The sequence below is a fragment of the Carcharodon carcharias genome, chromosome 20 (genome assembly GCF_017639515.1).
Source record: "Carcharodon carcharias isolate sCarCar2 chromosome 20, sCarCar2.pri, whole genome shotgun sequence".
Classification (NCBI taxonomy): Eukaryota; Metazoa; Chordata; class Chondrichthyes; order Lamniformes; family Lamnidae; genus Carcharodon; species Carcharodon carcharias.
Genome location: NC_054486.1, coordinates 77,217,872 through 77,241,178, shown reverse-complemented (window position 1 = coordinate 77,241,178; position 23,307 = coordinate 77,217,872). Strand labels below are relative to the sequence as shown.

Below are 23,307 nucleotides of genomic sequence, written 5' to 3'. Positions count from 1 at the left end.
AACAAAGTGCCAGATGTTGCAAAATTAAAGCCTATGGGATCAAAGTGATAGTGCCAGCATGAACACGAAACTGCCTAAGGGATAGAAAGCATAAAGCAGTGGTGAACTGTTGTTTCTCAGACTGGAGGAAAGTATAAGTTGGTTTTTCCAGAGGTCAGTATTAGGATCACTGTTCTTTTAAATATATCATGAACTGGACTTGGACACAGGGGGCATAAATTTCAAAGCTTGCAGTTGTTTCACATCTTTAAGTGTAGTAAACAAAGAGCAGAAAATTAACACACTTCAGGAGAACATACAGAAGAGGTGAAATGGGTAGATGAAATTCAGCACAGGAAGCAATTCATTTTGGTAGGTAAAAGGAGTGGCAATATAAATTAACAGGTACAATTTTAAAGGGGACATAGAAACAGCAAGAGCTGTGAGCACATGTACACAGGCTTTTGAAGGTGGCTAGACAAGTTGAGAAGGCTGTTAAAAAAGCAAATGGGATCCTTAGCCTTATTACTAGAGGCACAAATACACAAGAAGGGAATTTATTCTAAAACTTTATAAAACACTGCCTGGGCTTCAACTGGAATAGTCTGCTAAACTCTGGTCAACACACTTTAGGAAGGATGTCAAGGCCTTAGAGTTGGTGAAAGAGATATTTACTCGAATTGGTACCAGGGATAAGAGATTTTAGTTATGCAGAGAGACTGGAGAAATGGGATGTCCTCCTTAGATCAGAGGGGGTTTGGAGGAGATTTAATAGAGGTGTTCCAAATTATGAAGGGCTCTAACAGAGTAAATGAGAAATCGTTTCCACTGGCTGAAGGGTCAGTAACCAAAGGGCACAGTTTTAAGGTGATTGATTTAAAAAAAAACTAGAGGTGACATAAGGAATTTATTTTAAATGCAGTAAATAGTTGTGATCTGGAATGATGGAAGCAGGTTCAATAATGTTCAAAAGGGAATCGAATAAATACTTGAACTGAACAAAATTACGTATTATTCTGGAGAAGCATGGGCTATGCTAATAAATTGGCACAGGCATGATGGGCTCAATGTATTCAATAATTTGTTTCATGATAAGTTACTCAATTAAATGCTGCTCCTTGCAGATCTGTGCCAATTTAGGTTAATTCAGTTAATATCAATATTAAATATTCTATCAATCCCTAACTAACAGCTCTATGGGTATGCATTCACCACACAACTGCAGTTTCAAGACGGCAGCTCACCATCATCTTCTCAAGGGCAATTAGGGATGGACAATAAATGTTGGCCTCACCAGCAATGATAAATTCTATGAAATGAAAACACTGAATCCAGCATTTATAGGTGAATTTCAAGTACAGGTCACTTGCTTAGAAGTATGACCAAGATCAATAAGCACTAGAAGTTCAGAATAGCATATAAAATATTCCAAATGGGCAAACAATTGAGATTAGACCTTCAAATTATACATTTCCTACCTCAAAGTCAATGATAGGCATATTAGGTGTGCTCGGCAGTGGAATGGTGGTAATTCGTCTGATGTATTCACCAAGTTCTGCTCTCATCTTTAATCGCGCATCACCCGAAAGTGACCACAGAATGGCATAAATTAGGTATTTCTAATAAAAAGAAACATGAACATTTTAAAAGGTCACGTGACATGGCACATCAGCTCATTTTATACATGAAAACAAATCCAAGACTTGCAGAAAGCCATACCTGGATATAGCGTTCCAACTGGTCACTCTGCATTGGGAAGTCAGGATGGTTAGCATTATACAAGGCAATATTTCGGCAACCTTGGTGCATCATGGAGAAGAGGGAACCAAGACATCGTAATCGGGTAAAATCCATAATATGTTCCATTTTAGCTGCATGTTCTACTGCTTTGATAATCAGGCCATTTGAAGTGAAGTATGGCTGCAAAACAGTTGCTGCATCTCTCTGTATCTGTAATAAAATGTTTACAATGTAACGTAACGTTTACAGTGCAACTTTCATACAAGATTACAACACTTTAATACAATTACTGTAGATGTCAGTGCATAAATCGACCTTTGAAGCCCCAAAAAATCCCTCCAAAAACGATGGCTGACTTACAAACTGAGTGTAAAAGCGAAACAATGGTATGGGTGGTCACCATTTTGAAGTGTCATCTGCTTGGGATGCAAAAATTGTGCGTGGCTTAAACTCCCACATGGCTTCACAACACAGCCCATATCATCTGTTCGATCCCTTAAGCACAGTTATAAGGGTACCAGTAAATAAAATATGTCTATGTGGGGAGAAAAATTGAGGCCAACTACTAATGTGAGCTTAGCACAGGGTCAAATACAAGTATATACAAAAATGTGATTTTTGGGGCTGGAAAAATGGGGTGAGTCTCATACACCGAGTCAATTTATACTCTGCGATTTATGGTAATTTGACATCGGAAAAGAGTTATTGGCTATAAGGTTAAATGATATGTTTACAGATATTGCTGACAAAAACGACAAAGCTCACTTAAAATAGGGTTGCCTAGCATCAGATCCGTGGGGCTGGCCAGTCAAAGGTTTCCACCCAGCCTGCCAACCGGATGCAATCCAACATTCAATTGAAAATAATCTCGTCACCAGGAACTTGAAGGACTAATCAGCCTCCAGGAGGTATCCCAGCATCTCTCCTGATAAACACCGAGATGAACTGTGCCAGCAATGGTCATCTGTCAATTTACATCAACCTCCCTCCCTCACTGGTTCTACTGCCTCCTCGTGAACCGGGTTTGTTTGTCCCTTTCCCTTCCGCCTATTCCTCCAGCTTCATCTCCCTGTTTCAGGTCAGCAAGGGCAGCATGGACAGTGATTAAGATATGCATGACCCACTCAGTGCCCCACAGGGTTGCCAGCAGCAGCTGAAATCCATAAACGTGTTCAAAGCTCTGTTATAATGGTAATTCATGAGCTAACTCTTTCTCTGCCTGCCTGCCTTCCCCTCTCCTAATCATTGTTTCCTTTTGCTGTGTCTGCATTATTTCATCTAATTAACCACTTGGGGGAAGCATCTCACCCGATTTTTCAGAACCAAACGAAATCTGTGTGTTTTATTGCACGCTCTCAATATGTGGTCCCTGGCAATGCAAATTCTATTCAGCCTGGCACTTGTTTGAGAAGTAATAGCTGTGTTGGTATCAACTGCACCTTAAGGCCCCGTTTTGATTCTTATCCTCAGATATAAGGGTAGGGGAAGAATTTTTTTTATTGAGACCAGTAAGTGAAGGATCAAGGCCCACAGTGTGAGCAAAGGTGAAAAGAGTAGAATAGCACTTGAGGTAATGAGTATTCTTGCACTGGATGCAGTTCAGGAAAGGTCCTGGGATGAGGAGTTGTCACAGAGTCAGAGGACTACAGCACAGAAAAAGGCCCTTCAGCCCATCGAGGCTGCGCCAGTCAAACAAGTACCTAACTATTCTGATCCCATTTTCCAGCACTAGGCCCATAGCCTTGTATGCCATGGCAGTGCAAGTGCATGTCCAAATACTTCTTAAATGTTATAAGGGTATCTGCCTCTACCATCCTTTCAGCCAGATTCCCTCTGGGTGAAAAAATTCTTCCTCACATCCCCTCTAAACCTCATGCCCCTTACCTTAAATCTATGCCCCCTGGTTACTGATCCCACCACCAAGGGGAAAAGCTCCTTCCTGTCTACTCTATCTATGCCCCTCAATTTTATACACCTCAATCATGTCCTCCCTCAATCTCCTTTGCTCCAGGAGAAATAACCCCAGTCTATCCAATCTCCCCTTATAAATAAAACTTTCCAGCCCAGGCAAGGTCCTGGTAAATCTCTTCTGCACTCTCTCTAGTGCAATCACATCCTTCTGATAATGTGGACTCCAGAACTGTACGCAATGCTCTAGCTGTGGCCCAACCAGCATTTTATACAGTTCCAGCATAACCTCCCTGCTCTTATATTCTATGCCTCGTCTAATAAAGGCAATTATCCCATCCCAAGTGCCTTCTTAACCATCTTATCTACCTGTCCCGCTACCTTAAGGGACTGGTGGACATGCACACCAAGGTCTCTCTGATCCTCGGCACTTCCCAGGGTCCTATCATTCATAGTGTATTCCCGTGCCTTGTTTGTCCTGCCCAAGTGCATCACCTCATACTTATCCAGATTAAATTCCATTTGCCACTGATCAGCCCATCTGACCAGCTCGTCTACACCCTCCTGTAATCTAAGGCTATCCTCTTCACTATTTACCACCCCACCAAGAGAGTTGTCTTATATGAGGAAAGGTTCAACAGATTGATCCTTTCCTCACTGGAGTTTCAAAGAATGAGGTGATCTTACTAAAACAAGATTCTGAGGGGGCTTGACAGGATAGATGCTGGGGGAACGTTTCTACATGGGGGAATCTAGAACCAGGGGCCACAGTTTAAAAATAAGGGGTCTCCCATTTAATACGGAGATGAGGAGGCATTTCTTCCCTCAGCGGGTTGTTAGTCTTTGGAATTCTCTACCCCAGAAAGCAGTGGATGCTGGGTTATTGAACACATTCATAGCTAAATTATATAGATTTTTGATCAACAAGAGAGTTAAGTATTATGGGGCCAGGCAGGAGAGTGGAGTTAAGGCTCCAAACAGATTAGCCATGATCTTATTGAATGATAGAGCAGACTCAATGGGGTAAACGGCCTACTCCTGCTCTTATGAGATGGTGTGTATTACGCGATGGTATCGGTGTTCCCAGTTTATTCATGTGTGCAATGGGTGGGGGCACCTCAGCAACAGCTGATCCTTAGAATGGCTTAGTCACCTACAAGAAATGGAGCTTTAAATGCTATCACTAAATGAGTCATATAACTGTTACTCACATCCAGGCTATTCCTTAATTTCTGCACAGACAAGTGTTTCTCTCTTTCAGTTACCTTACGGAAAACAAACCAACACTTGCAGAAGTGAACAATACACATCTGATCTCTGTTACTTGGAGACTCAGAAGTGTGACCTACTTGAGCCATTAACATCTACAAAAACAAACAAGTCACTACAATGCTATTTCAGGGCCATATTAGCTCTCATATAATTTCTCTCATAGCTCTCCTATAAGAAATATCTGCAGTTAAGATTTCTGACCATTAAGATTGAGAGAGCTTGGAAACTCGTTTAAAACAAACAATTAAAGCAGAGTTGTTCAACATATGGTCCATGGGCCAGAATCTGGCTCTATGGGGAAAACTGAAACGTGGCCCCTCATGTGAGAAGGTTGGACACCCTGACTTAAAAATGTCCTGAGTACAAAAAGGTTTTCCACAAGCGGGAAAATACAGTACGAGTTTCTTATTACTCAAAAGACACAGCATTATTTACCTTTTAGTTCAATATATCACTACTTACAACTTCAATACAGCTTCCCTAGTCATCCAAATTATGTGGCTCATATTTATAAAGATTCAGCCCCTGTCAAACTGATTCAGGATGCAAATAAAAAGGTGACTTTTCTGTTCTGGTCACAAGCTGAAGCAAATTACAAACTTTCTTACAGAAAATTCACCAATAAACTAGGGTGGGTACCTGAAGCATTGGGGAAGCGGCTTCTTGTTCCTCATCCTCTTTGCCCTTGCGTCTACGCTGGGCCTCATCCTCTCCCTCATCCAGAGGGATGCTACGTAGTCTAGCCAAGAAGTTATTGAAAATCATATCGGTACTGAGAACATCCTCACTAAACCACACCATTCCACATCTGGATACAGTGGCCAGTGTAGCATATTTCAAGTCTTGGACCTCAAACATAATTCGCACCTGTTGAAAACAAGATTTTAAGGCGTTTATATTTTAGGACTTGTCACTTTCTTTGCAGGAGCATAAATTCTGTCCAACACAATTCTGTATCAATCCTTTGCAATAATTCTTACATTTGGTGGAAGGCTGAGACGCTCTCCATTGGGCAGGGTAAGCAGTTTATTATCATCTAGAACAGAATTCAAATTTTCTACCCATTCAGGATCCACATCACCATCAAAGATAATCCACTGGCGTTTCTGCAGTTCACCTCGCACATTGTCAATAATCCTAAAAATCATAAATATAATTTATATAGTTAACAATGTTTGATATTCTAAGTCTACATTTGAACTCCAAGCACATATAATGCTGAATTTCTTTAAAGGAATAAAAATATAGGCTTCCAATAGATGGCTGAGCAAGTTTACCTAGGCTATAGACTATTTACTTCCAGCCATCTGGACCAGGGAGGCACCAGGTCTGTTTCCCACCCGAGTTAGTTGATTGCAACTCAATACCCACAAGTTAGGAAGGAAAGTAACAGGGAAAAAAAAACACCTAGGCTGATCCTAGCTGGAAGTATGAACATGTGAATATGTGGTTAAGAAAGGATCAATTTTGGCTACCACGCCACTGCTATTTTGAATAGACTACTGACATTCACTGTTAAGCCTCAGATGTGAAAAATGGCAACTTAGGTAGAAGGCAACCAGTACCTTGGAATCATATTGGGGAGTAAACATCTTCAGGAAGAGAAGGGAGAAAAATTGGTGAGAAAACAAAATTTCTAATACTTGTATGTAATCAACTTACTTTCTAAGAACATGTGTGAACAATCCATCAGTCCATTCTCTGGTGTTTGGATCTAATGTTCCATATAAATGGTCTTTGCTGATAGCTTTTGGATCAATGATGTGAGCGACTCCTTCTACTCCCTCAAGCCGCTCAAGGGCCTTTAGCAGAACACGCCAGGCCATACTTTTTCCACTGCCTGATGGCCCCACCATCATTAAACCATGGTTTATCTGAGAGATCTGATATAACTGAAGCACCTAATGTGGAACATATAATTAAAGTTACTATGCAGTTAAACAGCCAAAGAATATACAAAAACTTAAATGCTGGATAAAGCATAAAATCTACAAATAGATGGAAATTGAGAACTCACCTTTTCAACCCACATTCCACCAACATCTTCACCATCACCATAGGTAAGGTACATTTCTTGGCAAACCTTTTTCAATTCCTCACGCAGTTTAGTCATTGCTCCTCGGTGGTACTGTACTCCAGGGAATACATCAGACAGAAGACTAAAGAGTAATGGGATATCTTCTGCAACCAATTTGGGAACCATTGTCTCACAGACACTCTGGATCAGAATCTATGAAGATTGATCAATTCATGACTCTAATTACTCAACATAAAAATGGTTTCACAAGTGTTAATATAACCTAAAGTGAAAGTTCAGTTGATGTAGAGGTTAGAAATACTTATTTTTAAGAAGTGCTTGACTATACACTCTACATGGAGGACTTACGAGTACATACGAATATAATAGCCACGGTTTCAAGATACTCAAGATACACATCAAGTTAATTTAACCTACTTTAGCCTCACAAACGTTTTACATTTATTTCTCAACATTTTATTAGTGACATGGGCTTAAAAACATTATAAAAACAAATGGCAAGATTGAACATACTGAGAACAGTTACGATTAGGAGAGGACAGGAATGAAACACAATTCAGTCTTATGCTCCAAGTATTTTTTTTTATATATACGCAAGTTGAAAAGTAAGTGACATGAAATTACAACCTTTCCAGATGGAGATTTGTTGAATAACTAACCTCTTGCTCAGGCAAGTTCTCCGCAATTTCTGCCTCATCAACATCTTCGCCACGTTCTCCTTTCTCTTTCTTTATCTTTTGAATCCTCTCCCGCTTCACGTTACCTGCACTTACTAGCACACTCTTCAGGGCTCGCAAACCAAAATCATAGTGGCTCTGAGATGACAGCTGCTCATCACAAAGCCTTAAAAAGCAATTTTTGAACAATTTCAATATATGCCAGTTGTGTAACTAGAACATTTAGCAAATCAAACACTGAATCCTCACAAACATGGAAACTTTACAAACTCGAAAGGTTTACAATTTCTTTCAATTGTGCCAAAAAACAAACCATAGTCAAGTTTAAATTAAGATGCTTACTTGAAGAATGGAACAATCTTGTTTGCAAGAGTTTCAGCTGTACGGAACCCTTGTGAATACAACATAACCTGTGCAATGAGTTGGCGATCAGGTTTCGTCATTGCCAAACTACGGAAGAGTTTTTTCAAGTTATCTGGTAGGTTGGAGCGGCCAGCATAGCCTGGATTCATAGTAATGAAAATAGCCATATCTGCCCTGACTTTCACTTGTTTGTTCAGCAGCTCACATGTGATAGTAGGAGAACCTGAAAGAAAATTAACAAACCTTAAATTGCAAATCCAATTCTTCAATAATAGAGTAGGCTGGTCAGCATCTCGAGCCTGTTCCATCATTCGATTAGATCATGTCTGAATTGTTCCACAACTCTCTTAGCCATCTTTTATATATGTCCCTCAACACCCTTACCCAACTAAAATTCATGGATCTCAGCATCATATACTTTTGAGGAAAGTGTTACAGATTTTCACTACCCTTTGTGATAAAATGCTTCACGATTTCACTTAAAATTTGACTTGGCTGCATACAAGATAATGCCCACTCGTCCTTGACTCTACCAACAATAAAAATATTCTCTACATTTAGCCCATCAAATCAATTTTTCATTTTCTACATCTTAGTTAGATCACCGCTCATCCTTATAAACTCAAGGATATAAAAACTAAATTTATGAAACCTGCCCTCAATTTAACCCTTTAAACCCATGTCTGATCCTGGCGAATATGCACTTGACCCCTTCAAAAGAACAATATATCTTTGAGGTTTGGTGCACTGAGTAAGTACTCCAGGTTGGAGTCTGACCATGGTCTATAAAACTGAAGCATCACTTCTTCACTTTGATATTCCAACCCCCTCGAGATAAAGATCAAGATTCTATTTGCCTTTTTGATTGCTATTTGTACCTATGCACTAGAATTATGGAATCTTACAACACAGGATGCCATTCAGCCATTCATGCCTTTGCCGTGCTTAAAGAGATTCTGTATCTAATTAGTCCCACTTCCAAGCTTTTTCCTCCCCATTACCAGCAAATGAATTCTCTTCAAGTACATGTCCAATTGCCCTTTGAAAGTTACTATGAAATCTGATTTCACACTTGGGTACTGCATTTCAGGTTTTAAAAAACCCTCTACAAATACATTTCTCATTTTCCCTCTAGTTCTTTTGCAAATTATTTCAAAATCATGACCTCTGGTCACCAACCCACTTGCCAAAAGAAACAGGAGCACCCCTACTTGCTCCATCAAACTTGCACATAATTTTGAATAACTGTTTTATTTCCCCTTAATTTTCTCTGCTCCAAGAAAATTCCAGCTTCTCCAACCTCATAACTGAACTCCTCCATCCCTGAAAAACTACCTCTGTACCCTGTTCAAAGTCTTGATCTTCTTTCTAAGATGTGGTGCCCAGAAACACACACAATGCTCCCAAGGTCTAATCAGTAATTTATAATGGTTTAGCATGACTTCTTTGGCTTTACAAATAGGGGCATTGAATACAAAGCCAAGTATTCCATACACTTTAACTGCCTTATCTTCAAAGATGTGAATATGCAGCCAAGTTCCATTGCTCCTGTACAAACCTCATTATAGCACCATTTAGAGCATACTGCCTCTCCAATGTTGTCTGTCCCAAAGTGCATTTCTCCATACTGAATTCACATTAAATTGCACTTACCATGCATCTGTGCATTTAATCAGCCTATGTCCCTCTGATGTCTGCTACTATCCTATTCATCGGTGACCACTTTGCCAAGTTTTCTAGTATCTGTAAACTTCAATACTATACCTCCATTAACCAAGGCCAGGTCATTTGTACTTAACAAGTTAAATCACTAGCTCTTAGTGACTTTTTTTTTTTTACATGCACACCCAAATCTTTTGGCATCTCCAAATCCTAGTCTCTCACCTTTGAAATATTCCAATTTACTTATCTCTAATCCAAAGTGGATGTCTTACTTCCCCATACTGAACTTCATCTGCCATAGTTCTGCCTAACATTTTGTAATTTCCTGCTCCTTTGTAGTGCATCCAACGGTTGATGTGATGTGTAGTGTCTGGGTGAAGATGGTTAGCATGCTTTCCTACTTTGATGTGGTTTGCTTCTCATTTTCAGACCACACTGCTGGCTAGCAGCAATGTGATAAAGAGAGCCAAACATGCAAGTGTCTCCTCACCAGTCCACAGCCTGTCTGATGGCAAGTCCATAAGTTGGCACAACCGAGAAAACAAGGTCTTTCACAGCCCCAAGCTAAAGCATCAGAAGAACTTGGAGGAGCTTTAGCCCCTAGACATGCACATTGTCCACAGGCTCAGTGGCTTGTGGACACACCCTGAACTTAGGAAGCGAACTCCCAGCTATGGGTGAATAGCTCCAATGCTTTGTGCATACCTCTGGAGAGCTGAAGGTTAAGGGTGTAAACCCTGACAAAAAAACTGAAGTGGCACCCACTTTTTCCTGCTGACAATTCCTGCAACCGAGTCTGTGCCAAACGTAGTGCTTTGCATTTCTTTGGACTCAACCAGCTCCGGGGGAGCTGAGGGCTTCCATCAATTTTGCCCAGGCTTGCACCATGGACAGGACACTCCAGTTTTGCTGCAAGCATTAACATAACAGAGGAGGCAGGAGCTACAAGTGATAAGCCAAACTCAGGCAGTCCCCGGCTGACCTGCCATGGTCCATCTGCTTTAATAGGTGCTTGGAGCCTCTACTAAACAAGTGGCTGAAATCCATCGCACTAGGCAAAACAAACAAAAACAAAAAGATGACAACTCTTCGATTGGCAGGCTGGAACATCAGGACCATGTACAAGGGACTAACAGGCAACTTACAGCTGGTCGATAACGCACGCAAGGCAGCTGTGATCGACATGGAACTTGATAGACTGAACACTGACATAGCATCCCAACAAGAAACCAGGATCGCTGAGAGTGGACCACTGAAAGAAAAGCATTTTACATTCATCTGGCAAGAGTTCAGAAGCAACATGTGAGTAAGGTGTAGGTTTTGCTGTGAAGAACTCTCCACTCTATGATAGGTCCCTCCAACAAATGGTTCAGAACGTTTTCTTTCCCTCTGCCTCAACTCAAACAGGGCCAGTCATGAGTATTTATGCCCCAGTGCTGTGTTCCACTAGAGGCAAAAGACCAGTTCTGAAGTGCTTAACACTATCAGCAGAATTCCCAAGTCAGAACACCTTTACCTTCTGAGGGATTTCAACACAAGTGGGTGCAGCCCAGGAAGCCTGGTCCTCCTGCCTCGGATATCATGGCCTGGGAAAGATAAATGATAACGGACAGAGGCTACTTGAGCTTTGCTACCACCACAAGCTCTGTGTAACTTACCTTCTTTCAGAACAAACCATGTCACAAGGTGTCCTGGAAACATCAAGATTAGGGCACAGGGACCAGCTAGATCTGATCACCACCTGACATGATTCTGAACAGCATTCTCAGCACATGCAGCTACCATAGCATTGACTGTGATACAGATCATTCCCTGGTGTGCACTAGGGCGAGGATGTAACTCTTGAAACTTTTTCATTCAAAGTAGAAATGCCATCCCTTATCAATGTTAGTCATACTGCTTACCCAGATAAAAACGAACAGTTCCATGGCTTGACTGAACAGGCATTCTCCAACATTCTCAGAGTGCAGAAGCAAAATGGAACATGCTTTGAGACACCATCTACAACACTGCCCTCTCAACATCTGGGAAGCAAGAGCAGAAAACGCTGACTGGTTCGAGGCTAACATCATTGTGATGCAACCAAAGATTTTTCCTCACATCCCCCTAAACCTCCTGCCCCTCACCTTGAACTTATGCCCCCTTGTGACAGACCCTTCAACTAAGGGGAACAGCTGCTCCCTATCCACCCTGTCCATGCCCCTCAATCTTGTACACCTCAATCAGGTCGCCTCCTCAGTCTTCTCTGCTCCAACGAAAACAACCCAAGTCTATCCAAACTCTCTTCATAACTTAAATGTTTCATCCCAGGCAACATCCTGGTGAATCTCCTCACTAAGGTTCTATACAACTCCAACATGACCTCCCTATTTTTGTAATCTATGCCTCGATTGATAAAGGCAAGTATCCCATATGCCTTTTTCACCACCCCACTAACGAGCCCCTCCGCCTTCAGAGATCCATGGATACACATGCCAAGGTCCCTTTGTTCCTCAGAACTTTAGTGCCATGCCATTCATTGAGTACTTCCTTGTTAAATTACTCCTTCCAAACACTGTGACCCTGTACAAGAATAAGGGCAACTGCAGTGATTGCAACTATCACGGCATCTCCCTGATGAGCGCCGTGGGAAAAGTATTTACCCATGTTGCCCTTGTCAGGCCACAGATCTTGGCTGAACACATTTATCCCACATCCCAATGTGGTTCCACATTGGAAGATCTACAACTGACAATCAGTCCAGCAGCTGCATGAGAAATACCATGAACCAATCATACATCTCACCAAGGTATTCAACCATGTGACCAGAGGCAGTCTATTTAAACTGGAGAAAATTTGCTACCCTTCCAAAGCTGCTCAATGTAACCTCCTCTCTACATGACATGATAGTGCAACATAGGAACACTTAAAAGTCTGCATTGGGGTCAAACAGGATTATATTCTGGCACTGACACCTTTTGGTATATTCTTTTCTTTGTTCTGTCAAAAGACTTCAAGGTCATCAGAGGCTGCCTACTTGCACACAAGAACTGACAGAAAGGTGTTCAGCCTTGCTTGCCTGAAACCCCAAGATAAAGGTGTGCCAAGTCCTCAGGGCTGCTGATGATGCCGCACTAATATCTCATACTGATTAACACCTGCAACAGTAAATGGACAGAGTCTCTCTTGCTTGTAAAGGGAGATAAATATATGGTCCAGATGTTGCCATCTATCAGGATTGACAATATGACACTGGAAGCTGTTGATAGCTTCACATATCTAGGCTTCACAATCACTGGCAATCTGTCACTTGATGCTGAAATCATCACACACATCCCAAAAGTTGCAGCTGTTATGTCCAAGTTGAGTGAGAGTGTGGAAATGATAACAATCTGACTAAGAACACCTTTGTCTGTCAAGCCTCTGTCCTCAGCGCACTTCTCTACAGTGGCAAACGATCTCAGACAAATCCTTGGCAGGACAAGGTCACCAACTCGGAATTAGCATGCCCCAGGACCTCCATCAGCATAAACTAAGCCAAAAGAAATCTGTGCTGGTTCAGCCACGTTCATCGGATGTACACCCAAAGACCTTTCGAATGGTGAACTAGCCACCTGGTCATGATCCCCTGGGTAACCATACCTCAGCTACAAGGACATCTGTAAGTGCAATATGAAGATTGTGGACATCAACGTTGGGTGGTCTTTGGAGGCGGAATGATTTGGAAGGGCATTGGAAGAGTTGGGCAGAAACCAAAAGCTCAGCTGGCCAAAAAAAAGTCAGCAAATTGTGTAGCTTCTCAGCCCACTGTCTTCCTCTGCAGCAAATGCAGCAGAGACTGCCATGCCTGAGAGGGACTCCTGAGCCACAACAGGCAATGCTTGAGAGCTGACCACCAAGCAACAAACCATCGTCTTACAAAAAAAACTGCCACCAACTCCCAAGTACATAATTTACACACAAACTACTAGATTACTTTTATTAGGCACAATATAGCCACCAATTACAAGATTACATCATCTGCCTTTACATCATCCCTCCACTCAACCAATTATCCCCTCATCTTCAACCACTGTTCCTCTCCCAAAGTCCACAAATGCGTCATCTCTAATTTACCTCTTTTTCAAATCCCTGTAATCTAGCTTTGGCCCTCTCGCAGCAGTCTTGGATTAAGAAGTATGAATACCACCCTCTGATTACAATGCATCATTTTTCCTTTACTTGCGTACAATCGTTGATATGATCAACCATGCCATCCTTCATCACTGCCCAGGGGTGGATCAATAGCAAATATTTCTTCTCCTGCCCTGCCTGTAATCATTTTCAATTCTGCAAGGTTCTATTCCTTCCACCCTCCTCTTACACATCCATATGCTCTTTTTTCAGTATCTGGAGATACATGACCAGCTTCCATATAGATGCTAATGGAACCCAGGTCTAACCCTCCACCACCACCTGCAATCCCATAACCACCAATTGACAGCTGGTCCAAAATCAAGCAGTGGGCGTGTCACAATTGCCTTCAAAACAGTGAGAAGGCTGCAGGCCAAATTTTTTCAGCCCCTGACCTAACCTATGCTGCCTTGCGACTAATGCTATTCCTTTCCTAGACATTGACTCAGGCTGAGTCATCCCCTTCCAGGCTGATTCAGATTGTGCAAAACATTGGCAACCTGCTGAAATCCACAACTGAGCTTCAAACACTACATTCTCATCACCTGCTGATTTCCACCTCCACCGTTACTTTTGGCCCACAGCTGCTTGGGCCCTTACCCATACTTCTGGCACATTTTGGCTCAATTTCTCAGAGCTCCTCCCATCCTTCATTCTTCTTAAGCAACTCAAGTCATAACTCAAGCCTGCCAAATGTATCCTTGTCCTGCACGGAGTTTCACTTGTTCTTCATCCTCACTGAACTATAATGGCTCCTTTTCTCACAAAACACAATGTAAAATGATCTTCCAACCGCTCCACTGCCTGCCCTATGTCAGCATTATCCTACCACCTTAGATTCTCTCCTTCGCCCTAAAATACCTTAACCACGGACACTCGTGCATTCCCTACCTTCACAATCATTGATAGAGCCTGCATTTGCCCTATCCCCATTCTTTAGAACCCCTCCCCAAGTCACTTAGGTTCACCTCTTCCGCCACTTTGGAAAACTTCATCTATTCAACTCAACTTTCAGTTAACACTCCCAACTCTCCCACCGGGGCTTGGCTTAAGCCTTGAATTAATTTTTTCTCCCTTCTCTGTGAAACATCCTAGGATTTTTTTTTAACCATATAAACACAAGTAGCTATTGCTGGTCTGCACCATTCTCAGTTTTGCTGTATATTTTTAAATAGAAGTCCATAAAATGCAGAATCAATTGAAGATTATGTACTTCAGTGCTGAATACATAGGCTAATATCAAAATAAAAAAGAAACCATAAGCAGTTGTTCCACTGTAGAAAGGTTATTAAGTTCCTTATCTAGTAAGGAGATCAGAACAGCAAAAATCAAACAGCACACAATGTTACGTACTTCGGTCACGGCTGGGATTAGAGTGCTCACGGAGTGCTTCTTGGATGCACTGTATCTGCTGGGATACAGCTGACAGCATACGTTCTTCAAGACGATTGAATTCATCAAAACAACCCCAAGCTCCCACCTGACAGAGACCCACAAATATGCGACCCATGGCCTAAATTAAGTCAAATAGATAAGAAAAACCTCTTTTAAAAAAAGTACTGAAAGCATTTTATAAATTTCATATAAAGCATCAAAGAATTTAGAGGTAAGTGAGCTCAGTAATAAGGCACAAATTTTTAAATTATTTTTACCACCTCAATCAGTAATATTAATTAAGTAATTGGAGGGGTTGCATTGGTATAAACATTCCCACTTCAGGTCCTCCTTTTATAAATTTTGTTTTAAACTACAATAGTTAACACTAAATGCCATAACAACTAGACTATCCGAGGTATAGCTCGTGCCACAACTGCTCACTGTACAGGCAAAATTCCATTGTACTGGAAAAGTATTCCTGCAAATAGTTTTGATCAAGCAAGCTCAGTAAAACACATTTGTTAGATTAGTACCACATTACTAAAATTATATTCAGCACCTGGAAATCAAAAGTCTCATCACAGTTAAAGACTAGAACAAAGCGTCCAAGCTGGTGTCCAAGTGCCTTGACAGATTCAGTTTTTCCAGTACCAGCAGGACCTAACGTGGAACAAAGATTGGAACAAAAGAATTAAATAGTTGTTTGGTAATACAGAACTTGAGTAATGCTGAAAATGGACATTTTGTCGAAGCTTTTCACCTTGCACTCTTTATACAATAAGAATACCAAAGGTCAGGGGAAGCAACAACTTTATACTGTATAAGAGGAGAACTCTAATTGGTTGGCAAGTGGACTCTGATTGGTAGACACTGCCAAGGAGAATGCACCAGTTAATGATGACTGACTTAACTGCCAAGCATTGTCTGAAATTTAAGGCAGCTTCACTGATTGGTCAAGGCATTGCCCTGAGGAATGAATGAACGAATGGCTATCACTATTTTGTTTAGCTGAAACAAGTGCAATGTGCGCATATGTCCTGTCTATAAAGAACAGGGCCATGTATTAATATATATAGCTTCCAGTACACGTAAATGTGCAAGCCTGCAAGCCTGACTGACAATCCTAAATCGGTTTTCAGCATAATTCTTAAAACATTTAGGATTATTTAGCAAATGGTGTCCAATTGTTGAATCACACCTAATGTTGGACACGGTTTTGAGTTTTGCAAGCATGGGCTGGATGGGTATGGTCTGTACCTTGCCTGTTGCGAACAGCGGAAGGGACATGCTATTTGATACAATCCTTCAGTCTTTGCGATGTATAACCTGCATACCTAGCATCACACTGACACTGAAATTCATATACATTATTGATTTGAGAGATATTCTTGTCTTTTTGGCTTGAAGGCAGCCTCCTACTAGTTGCAAATACCACTCACGTGGTATTTACATCGTAGCAGCGTTTAACAACTAGCTTCTCCTGTTGCTTCAAATTTTTGAGATACCTTGCCCTTCCAGGGTAACCTGAGGTAGGCTGGGCACTTTCCAGGGCCGAAAGTGGTGGCCTTAAACCCATGAGTGTGTGCAATATACAGCTCCAGATGATATCATTAGGGTAGCCATTATCCTGCAGGATGTCTTTGGTGTGCCCTTTTTCAGCATCAAGCTTGCAGTGAACAAATGACTTGAGCCCTATTTACGAGGTTGCCAACAAGGCCAATCTTATAGCACATGGAACTGCAAGAATACCAAAGCATGTACTGACCAGTAAAGGTGGGCTTTCGGTACACCGTGGTAGAGAGCCCCTTCGCAGGTTTCTCAACTAGTATGTCAAGGAAAAGGAGTTCATTTGACTGTTTCATTTCGAAGATGTATTTGAACACAGGATGGAGCCCATTGGGATATGCAAGGAAATTATTACGTGCTACTACGGATTTAAATATAGCAAACATATCATCCACATATCAGAAATATGCAAGTAGTAGGTGGTTAGGTCTCATCCCTTCAAAGACACGTTTCTCATTGAACCAAACAAAGATATTTGCGAGAGCTGGGCCTAGAGGGGATCCCATGCCAAAACCATCAATTTGGGCATACATGCTGTCGTTAAAGCTGAACTCAACAGCGCAAGCTGCCGAGATCATAAGCTCAATGAATACTGATTCACACAATGGTGCCGAGTCTAGATCGCCATGATAGTGCTGCAGCGCAAATATCTTCCATAAGTGGAACATTTGGAGAATAGGCTAGCAATGGCACATGAGCACATGGACGCAGCATTGCCATCAATACGCAAGTCCTGTACGTTCTTCACAACTGTCAAGGAATCCTTCACCATGTATGTGGGAAACTTGGTCAAAACTGGTTGTAACATTCACCCAACCATTTGGCCAATTCATGCTGTGCAGAACCAGTCATAGGTAAGATAGGGCAGGAAGGGACATCACTTTGTACGAATGGGCTGCTCATTCGTACAGAGACGCAGCAAGCCGTGAGGGCGAAGCCTGTCATATATAACATAACATACGACAACTCATCGCTCTTACACAAGTCCAGCAAGTGTTTTTTTAGCTTGCTTTCGAGCAAGGCTGTCCGGTCATGTTGAGAAGCAAGTCCAATGGATATGAATTTGGATCTGCCATTAAGAATGGCATGCATTTTCTTGATATTGTCACACTTGTCAAGGATGACTATTCCCATCCCTTTATCAGATTTATGTGATGTGTATGTCCGGGTAGGTCTCAAAACTGTGCATTGCTGTAAGACATTTGCACTGCATGTGGAAAATCTGACAAGTCATTTGAAATCCCTCAATATACATGCGCTAGATCAGCTAGGCACGCTTTCAAGAATTCAGCATCTTCAGCAGATGCTGGTTTGTGGTGGGATGGTTGGGAGTAGAGGAGTTCAAACTCACCAAATACCTCTTCCCATTTGATTTGGGAAGAAGGCACACCAAAATTGAAACCATGCGAAAGAACAAACTCTCTCTTCTTATAGTGTAAAGTTGTTGCTTCCCCTGACATTGGTATTCTTACAATTGTCCTGATGAGTGCAAGACGAAAAGCTTTGACAGTGTCTTTTATCAGCAAAAAACTAAACATGAAATGCACAAAGCATTAAGGCAACATTTGCTAGAAAATGGAATGTTACTTCACTAACATATGTTGCTTTTAAAGTGACTAGTTAACAACTAAATGTTTTGGAGTATGCTTTTTCTTATGGTCATTTGAAGTATCAATTCAACAGGAATTCAGTCACAGCAGACAAAAATGTTGGTGTAGCCAATATTTTAAGTCGTTTTTATTGGCCAATTTTATTCCTTCCTTCTCCTGATATTGACCCTTGCTGAGATATAGTCCTATAGAAAAACTGTAGTAGTGAGCAGAAGTAACCTTTCATGTGTCAGTCTATTTTAACAGTGAAGAGCAAGTCAAGCTTGATTCTGTCTCCATCAGATGTACATGAGTGCATAGTTTTGCAGGAGGGGACATCAGAATTATCATGAGAAACCCTCAATTTCTTCTCCCCACCCTGTCACTGCCCCCACCTCAGTTAAGCTAACTCGTCACAGTCCAGGAGTCAAACTACAAATCTTCAGTCTGTTTCATGATATGAACATAGAACTTAGGAGGAGTAGGCCATTTAGCCTGCTCTGCCATTCAATAAGATCAAGGCTGGTCTGGCTGTGGTCTCAGCTCCACTTTCCTGTCTACCACCATAACCCTTGATTCCCTTGTCTTTCAAAAATCTGTCTAATGCTGCCTTGAATAAATTCAATGAACCTCTTGCTTTTTGGAAAAAAGAATTCCACATACTAAAGACAGAGGGAAAAAATTCTCATCTCAGTCTTAAAAGGCAGACCTCTAATTCTTAAACTGTGTCCCCTGGTTGTAGTCTCCCCCACAAGTGGGAACATTCTCTGCGTATCTACCCTGTCAAGTCTCCTTAAGATCTTATATGTTCATCATCTATTATATGATGATCTCTAGGCATCATTTATGTATGGGAAAGGTCATTTAATTTTTTCGTGTAGCTAAACCAGAAGTACAACATTTCTTAAGCTCTTGACCGTATGTTCTACTACCTACCAAATGGAGACCCGCCAAGACGAGCTTCCAACGCCTGCGTCATAGTTAAGTAACAACGGTCTGTGAGAGGTGTCTGTACAAGTTTGTCTTGGACACCAAGGTACTCAAAACCATAGTTGAACTTGGCATTAGCCATTTGTATTGATAGCTGCTGTAACACATCAGTTTGCTTCGGATCAAAGTAGAATCGCATTTGACTGAGCCAGTCAAAAGATTTAGGTTGATCGACTTTGTTCTTGATCAGCATTCTGGTTACATCTCTCTGATGTACTAATTCAGTGATCTGGAACAAAAAATATTAAGTGATTAAAACCCAAAAGTGCTAATTTTATCCAGTTTACATTTGTGTGTAATTTGGTCAAGTTATATATATTTTAAACGCTTTTTTTAGGAGAAATTAGCTCTAAGGAGAGTCCTTCATTAATCTCTTGTTCATACCAAAAACAATGCTCTACTTAGAAAATCCATTCAATATATACACATCTTTTAGAGGATATTTGAGTCAACTATCACGCATTTACAAGTTAACCATTAAATATTCAAAACAAAATGTTAATTTGATTTTGAAAAACCACACCAAATTGAGAAAAGTGTTACAGACATATTGAGAATGTGTGTTTCAAGTAGATCTCTAATTTAATAGAAATGTCCCCATCACTACTAATTTTTCCTTCAGGATACAGAATGTTCACTCACCAGGTGCTCAAGCTTCCTCCTGCGAAGGGCTGGTTGCTCCATCAATACAGAATCTGCTAACACTGTCAAAGTAGCTTCCACATTGACCAAGACTGGGGCAAGTGGGGACTGACCACTGCTAGTGCCATTATTCAGGGCACTTTCCACATTTTCTGACCACGATATCTGAGCTGAAAGGACAACAAGCTGGGCCTACATTTAGGGATAAATTTTAAGAAAATCTAGTTAAACATTAGTGCAGTTTTTTTGACTGGATTGCAGCATGGACAAAGCCAAGCCTTCAGTGTTCTACTTTTAGAAGCGTTTACCAAGATTTTCATGTTTGCACAGGGAAGTGCCTCATGAAGAAATTAAATTGAGTATCATACTGCTGAAAAAAATATTAGAAATGTTACACAGCTACTTCACTGCATATTAGTCATTCTTTACTTCTGCATACATACCTGGTATTTATCAATCCAGGAAATGTAGTCTGCAGAGTCGATCGAAGTGCCTTGGCCAAAGATTCCAACTTCAGTGACTGACTCGGCCAGCAACTTAGCCAGGGTGACCCTCATTTCTTTCTCCACCAACGTTAACCACTCATTAATCTTAGGATGCTCAGTGATTGAAACAGCAGTCTTGAAAAGCACCTGTCAAGAAAAAATACTCATCACCTCAGTGTTATTTTGAAAGATAATTAGATGCATTTCAAATTGATCTATGTTGAGTATACTTCCATGTTTAAACCAATATAGTGAACTTCAGTTGATAAAGAAATAGATTTTAAATAAACATTCAAATATACCTCTTCTCCCTCACGTGATGCAATCCCCAAGACAACTGTAGAATCTTCATTGAGAATGATACTAGAAACACCTGCAAACATCTTCTTAAAATGCTTCTGCAACTTAGCCACATTCTTACTGTTGCCAATAATTTCCAGCAAGTCCTCATCGCCAACAAAATAGAACCTGAAAATCAGTACAAGGACATACCATGTTCATTAGTAAAGAACATAAGGAACAGGAGAAGGGGTATACCATTCAGCACTTGAGCCTGCTCTGCCATTCAGTAAGATCATGGCCGAATTTCTACATCAACCCCACTTTCCTGCCCTGTTCCCATATCCCTTCATTTCTTTACTGTCCAATCATCTATTGAACTAGGTCTTATACTTAACGACTGACAATTCTGAAGTTCGCAACCCTCCAAGTGAAGAAATCTCTCTTCATCTCAGTCCTAAATGGCCAATCCCTCATCCTGAGGCTATGAACTCTAGTTCTAGACCCCCCAACCAAAGGGGACAGCCTCTCAGCATGTCAAGCCCTCTCAATTTTATATGTTTTACTGAGGTTCTCTCATTCTTCTATACTCCAGAGAATATAGGCCCATTCTACTCAATCTTTTATCATAGGACAGCCCTCCAATCCCAGAAACAATCTAATGAATCTTTGCTGCGCCTTTTCTAAGGCAAGTATATCCTTCCTTAGATAAGGTGCAACTCTACAGAGTACTCAGGGCATGGTCAAACCAAAGCCTTATATTGTAGCATGTTTTCCTAACTCTTATGCTCGAACATCTTGCAATAAAGATTAACTTAACATTTTCCCTTCCAATTGCTTGCTGTACCTGCACCTTCACCACCTAGAAGGACAAGAGCAGAGGGTCCATTGGAACACTACCTGCAAGTTCTCTTCCATGCTACACACCATCCTGACTTACAACTATATTGCCATTCCTTCACTGTCACTGGGTCAAAATCCTGGATCTCCCTAACAGCGGTGTGTTCCGCAGCTTTTCAAGGCAGTAGTTTGCCACCACCTTCTCAAGGGCAATTAGGGATGGGCAATAAATGCTGGTCTTGCCAACTATGCCCACATCCCAAGGACAAATATAAAAAAGTTAACTTTATGATCTGTGTAAAAAAACACCCAAATTCCTCTGAATACTGACATTTACTAGTCTCTCGCCTTTTAAAAATATTATGCTATTTTTCTGACAAGTGGGGTATTTCACATATCCCCACCTTATACTCCATCTGCCACCTGCTTACCCAGTTAACTTGACTATATCTATTTTCAGCCTCTGCACCTCCCTCACAGCTTACTTCCCGACCCGGTTTTGTATTATCAGCAAACTTGTATATATTACATTGGATCTCATCTAAATCATTAATATGGAATGTAAATTGTAATGTAAACTCTCTGCTTTCTTTCCTTTAACCAACTCTTAATCCATATTAATATATTACCCCCAATCTTGTGTAACACCTATCATATGTCATCTTTAAATCCAAATCACCTACCATCCTCCGGCTCTCCCTTATCTGCCTTGCTAGTTACATCATCAAATGGTTTTGTCAAACACAAAAGGACACAAGTGGTGTGCAATCATTTTGTAATATAACATGTCACAATAAATTGGAAATGATTTGTACAGGTCTAATTTACATAACGCAAGTGTGATTCCTAGTCTTAAAGTACAGCCTCAAACTTTCTACATGTTCAATAAGTCAGTGTCATAAGGCACAGGAGGTAGCCATTGAGTCCATGTCCGCCCTGTAGAGCAATCCAGTCAGTCCCATTCCACTCCTCTATCCCTGTAGCTCCACAAGTTTACTTCCAAGCGTCCATCCAATTTCCTTTTGATCGTTCACTTCTCCGGTTCCACCAGTCTCACAGTAGCGAGTTCCAAGTCTTACCACTTGCTGCCTAAAAACAAACAAACATTCTCCCTGACAACCCTCTCAGTATCACTGGCCCAAAATCTTAAATCTGCACCCCCAAGTCATTGGGACAATCAGCTAATGGGAACTGCTTTTCTTTGTCCACCTTATCTAAATCTGCCAAATCTTGGAGATATCTCTATCAAATCTCCCTTCAACCTCTTTTGCTCCAAGAACAATCTTGCTTTCACCAACCTAACATTCCCCATGCCTGGAACCATTTTGGTAAATCTCCTATGCACCCTCACATCCTTCCTAAAGTGCACTGACCAGAATTGGACCCAATACTCTCGAAGTCTAACAAGAGCTTTATAAAGGTTCAGCATAACTTCCCTGCTTTTGTACTCAATATCACTATTTATGAAGCCTAATATCCTGTATGCTTTGGTAATTACTCTCAATACATTCCACCACCTTCAAAGGTCTGTGCACATGAACCTCCAGGTCCCTTTGGCCCTGTACACTCTTTAGAACAGCGACATTGAGTCTGCACTGCCTCACCCTATCCCTTCTGCCAAAATGCAGAACCCCACATTTCTCTGTATTAAATTCCAACTGCCACTTGTCGGCTCATTCTGTTAGTTCATCCATGTTCTATTTCAATCAATTGGTATCATCCTCACTGTTACCTACGCCTCCAAGTTT

The 23,307-nt window shown here is 41.2% G+C and overlaps 1 protein-coding gene across 2 annotated transcripts in view; it reads right to left on the bottom strand.

Annotated features, from left to right (window-relative positions):
* dync1h1 (dynein, cytoplasmic 1, heavy chain 1) overlaps positions 1–23,307 on the bottom strand; it is a 107,785-nt gene that overhangs the window by 52,263 nt on the left and 32,215 nt on the right. For both annotated transcript variants that reach the window (XM_041214741.1, XM_041214740.1), the window contains exons 24-37: positions 20,743–20,908; positions 20,399–20,587; positions 19,956–20,147; positions 19,260–19,542; positions 15,728–15,828; positions 15,145–15,304; positions 7,957–8,200; positions 7,597–7,780; positions 6,917–7,129; positions 6,562–6,800; positions 5,880–6,036; positions 5,539–5,766; positions 1,699–1,929; positions 1,458–1,598 (exon numbers count right to left, since the gene is read on the bottom strand). In XM_041214741.1, the coding sequence (XP_041070675.1) occupies positions 1,458–1,598; positions 1,699–1,929; positions 5,539–5,766; positions 5,880–6,036; positions 6,562–6,800; positions 6,917–7,129; positions 7,597–7,780; positions 7,957–8,200; positions 15,145–15,304; positions 15,728–15,828; positions 19,260–19,542; positions 19,956–20,147; positions 20,399–20,587; positions 20,743–20,908 (2,728 nt within the window). The remainder of the gene's footprint in view (positions 1–1,457; positions 1,599–1,698; positions 1,930–5,538; positions 5,767–5,879; positions 6,037–6,561; positions 6,801–6,916; positions 7,130–7,596; positions 7,781–7,956; positions 8,201–15,144; positions 15,305–15,727; positions 15,829–19,259; positions 19,543–19,955; positions 20,148–20,398; positions 20,588–20,742; positions 20,909–23,307) is intronic.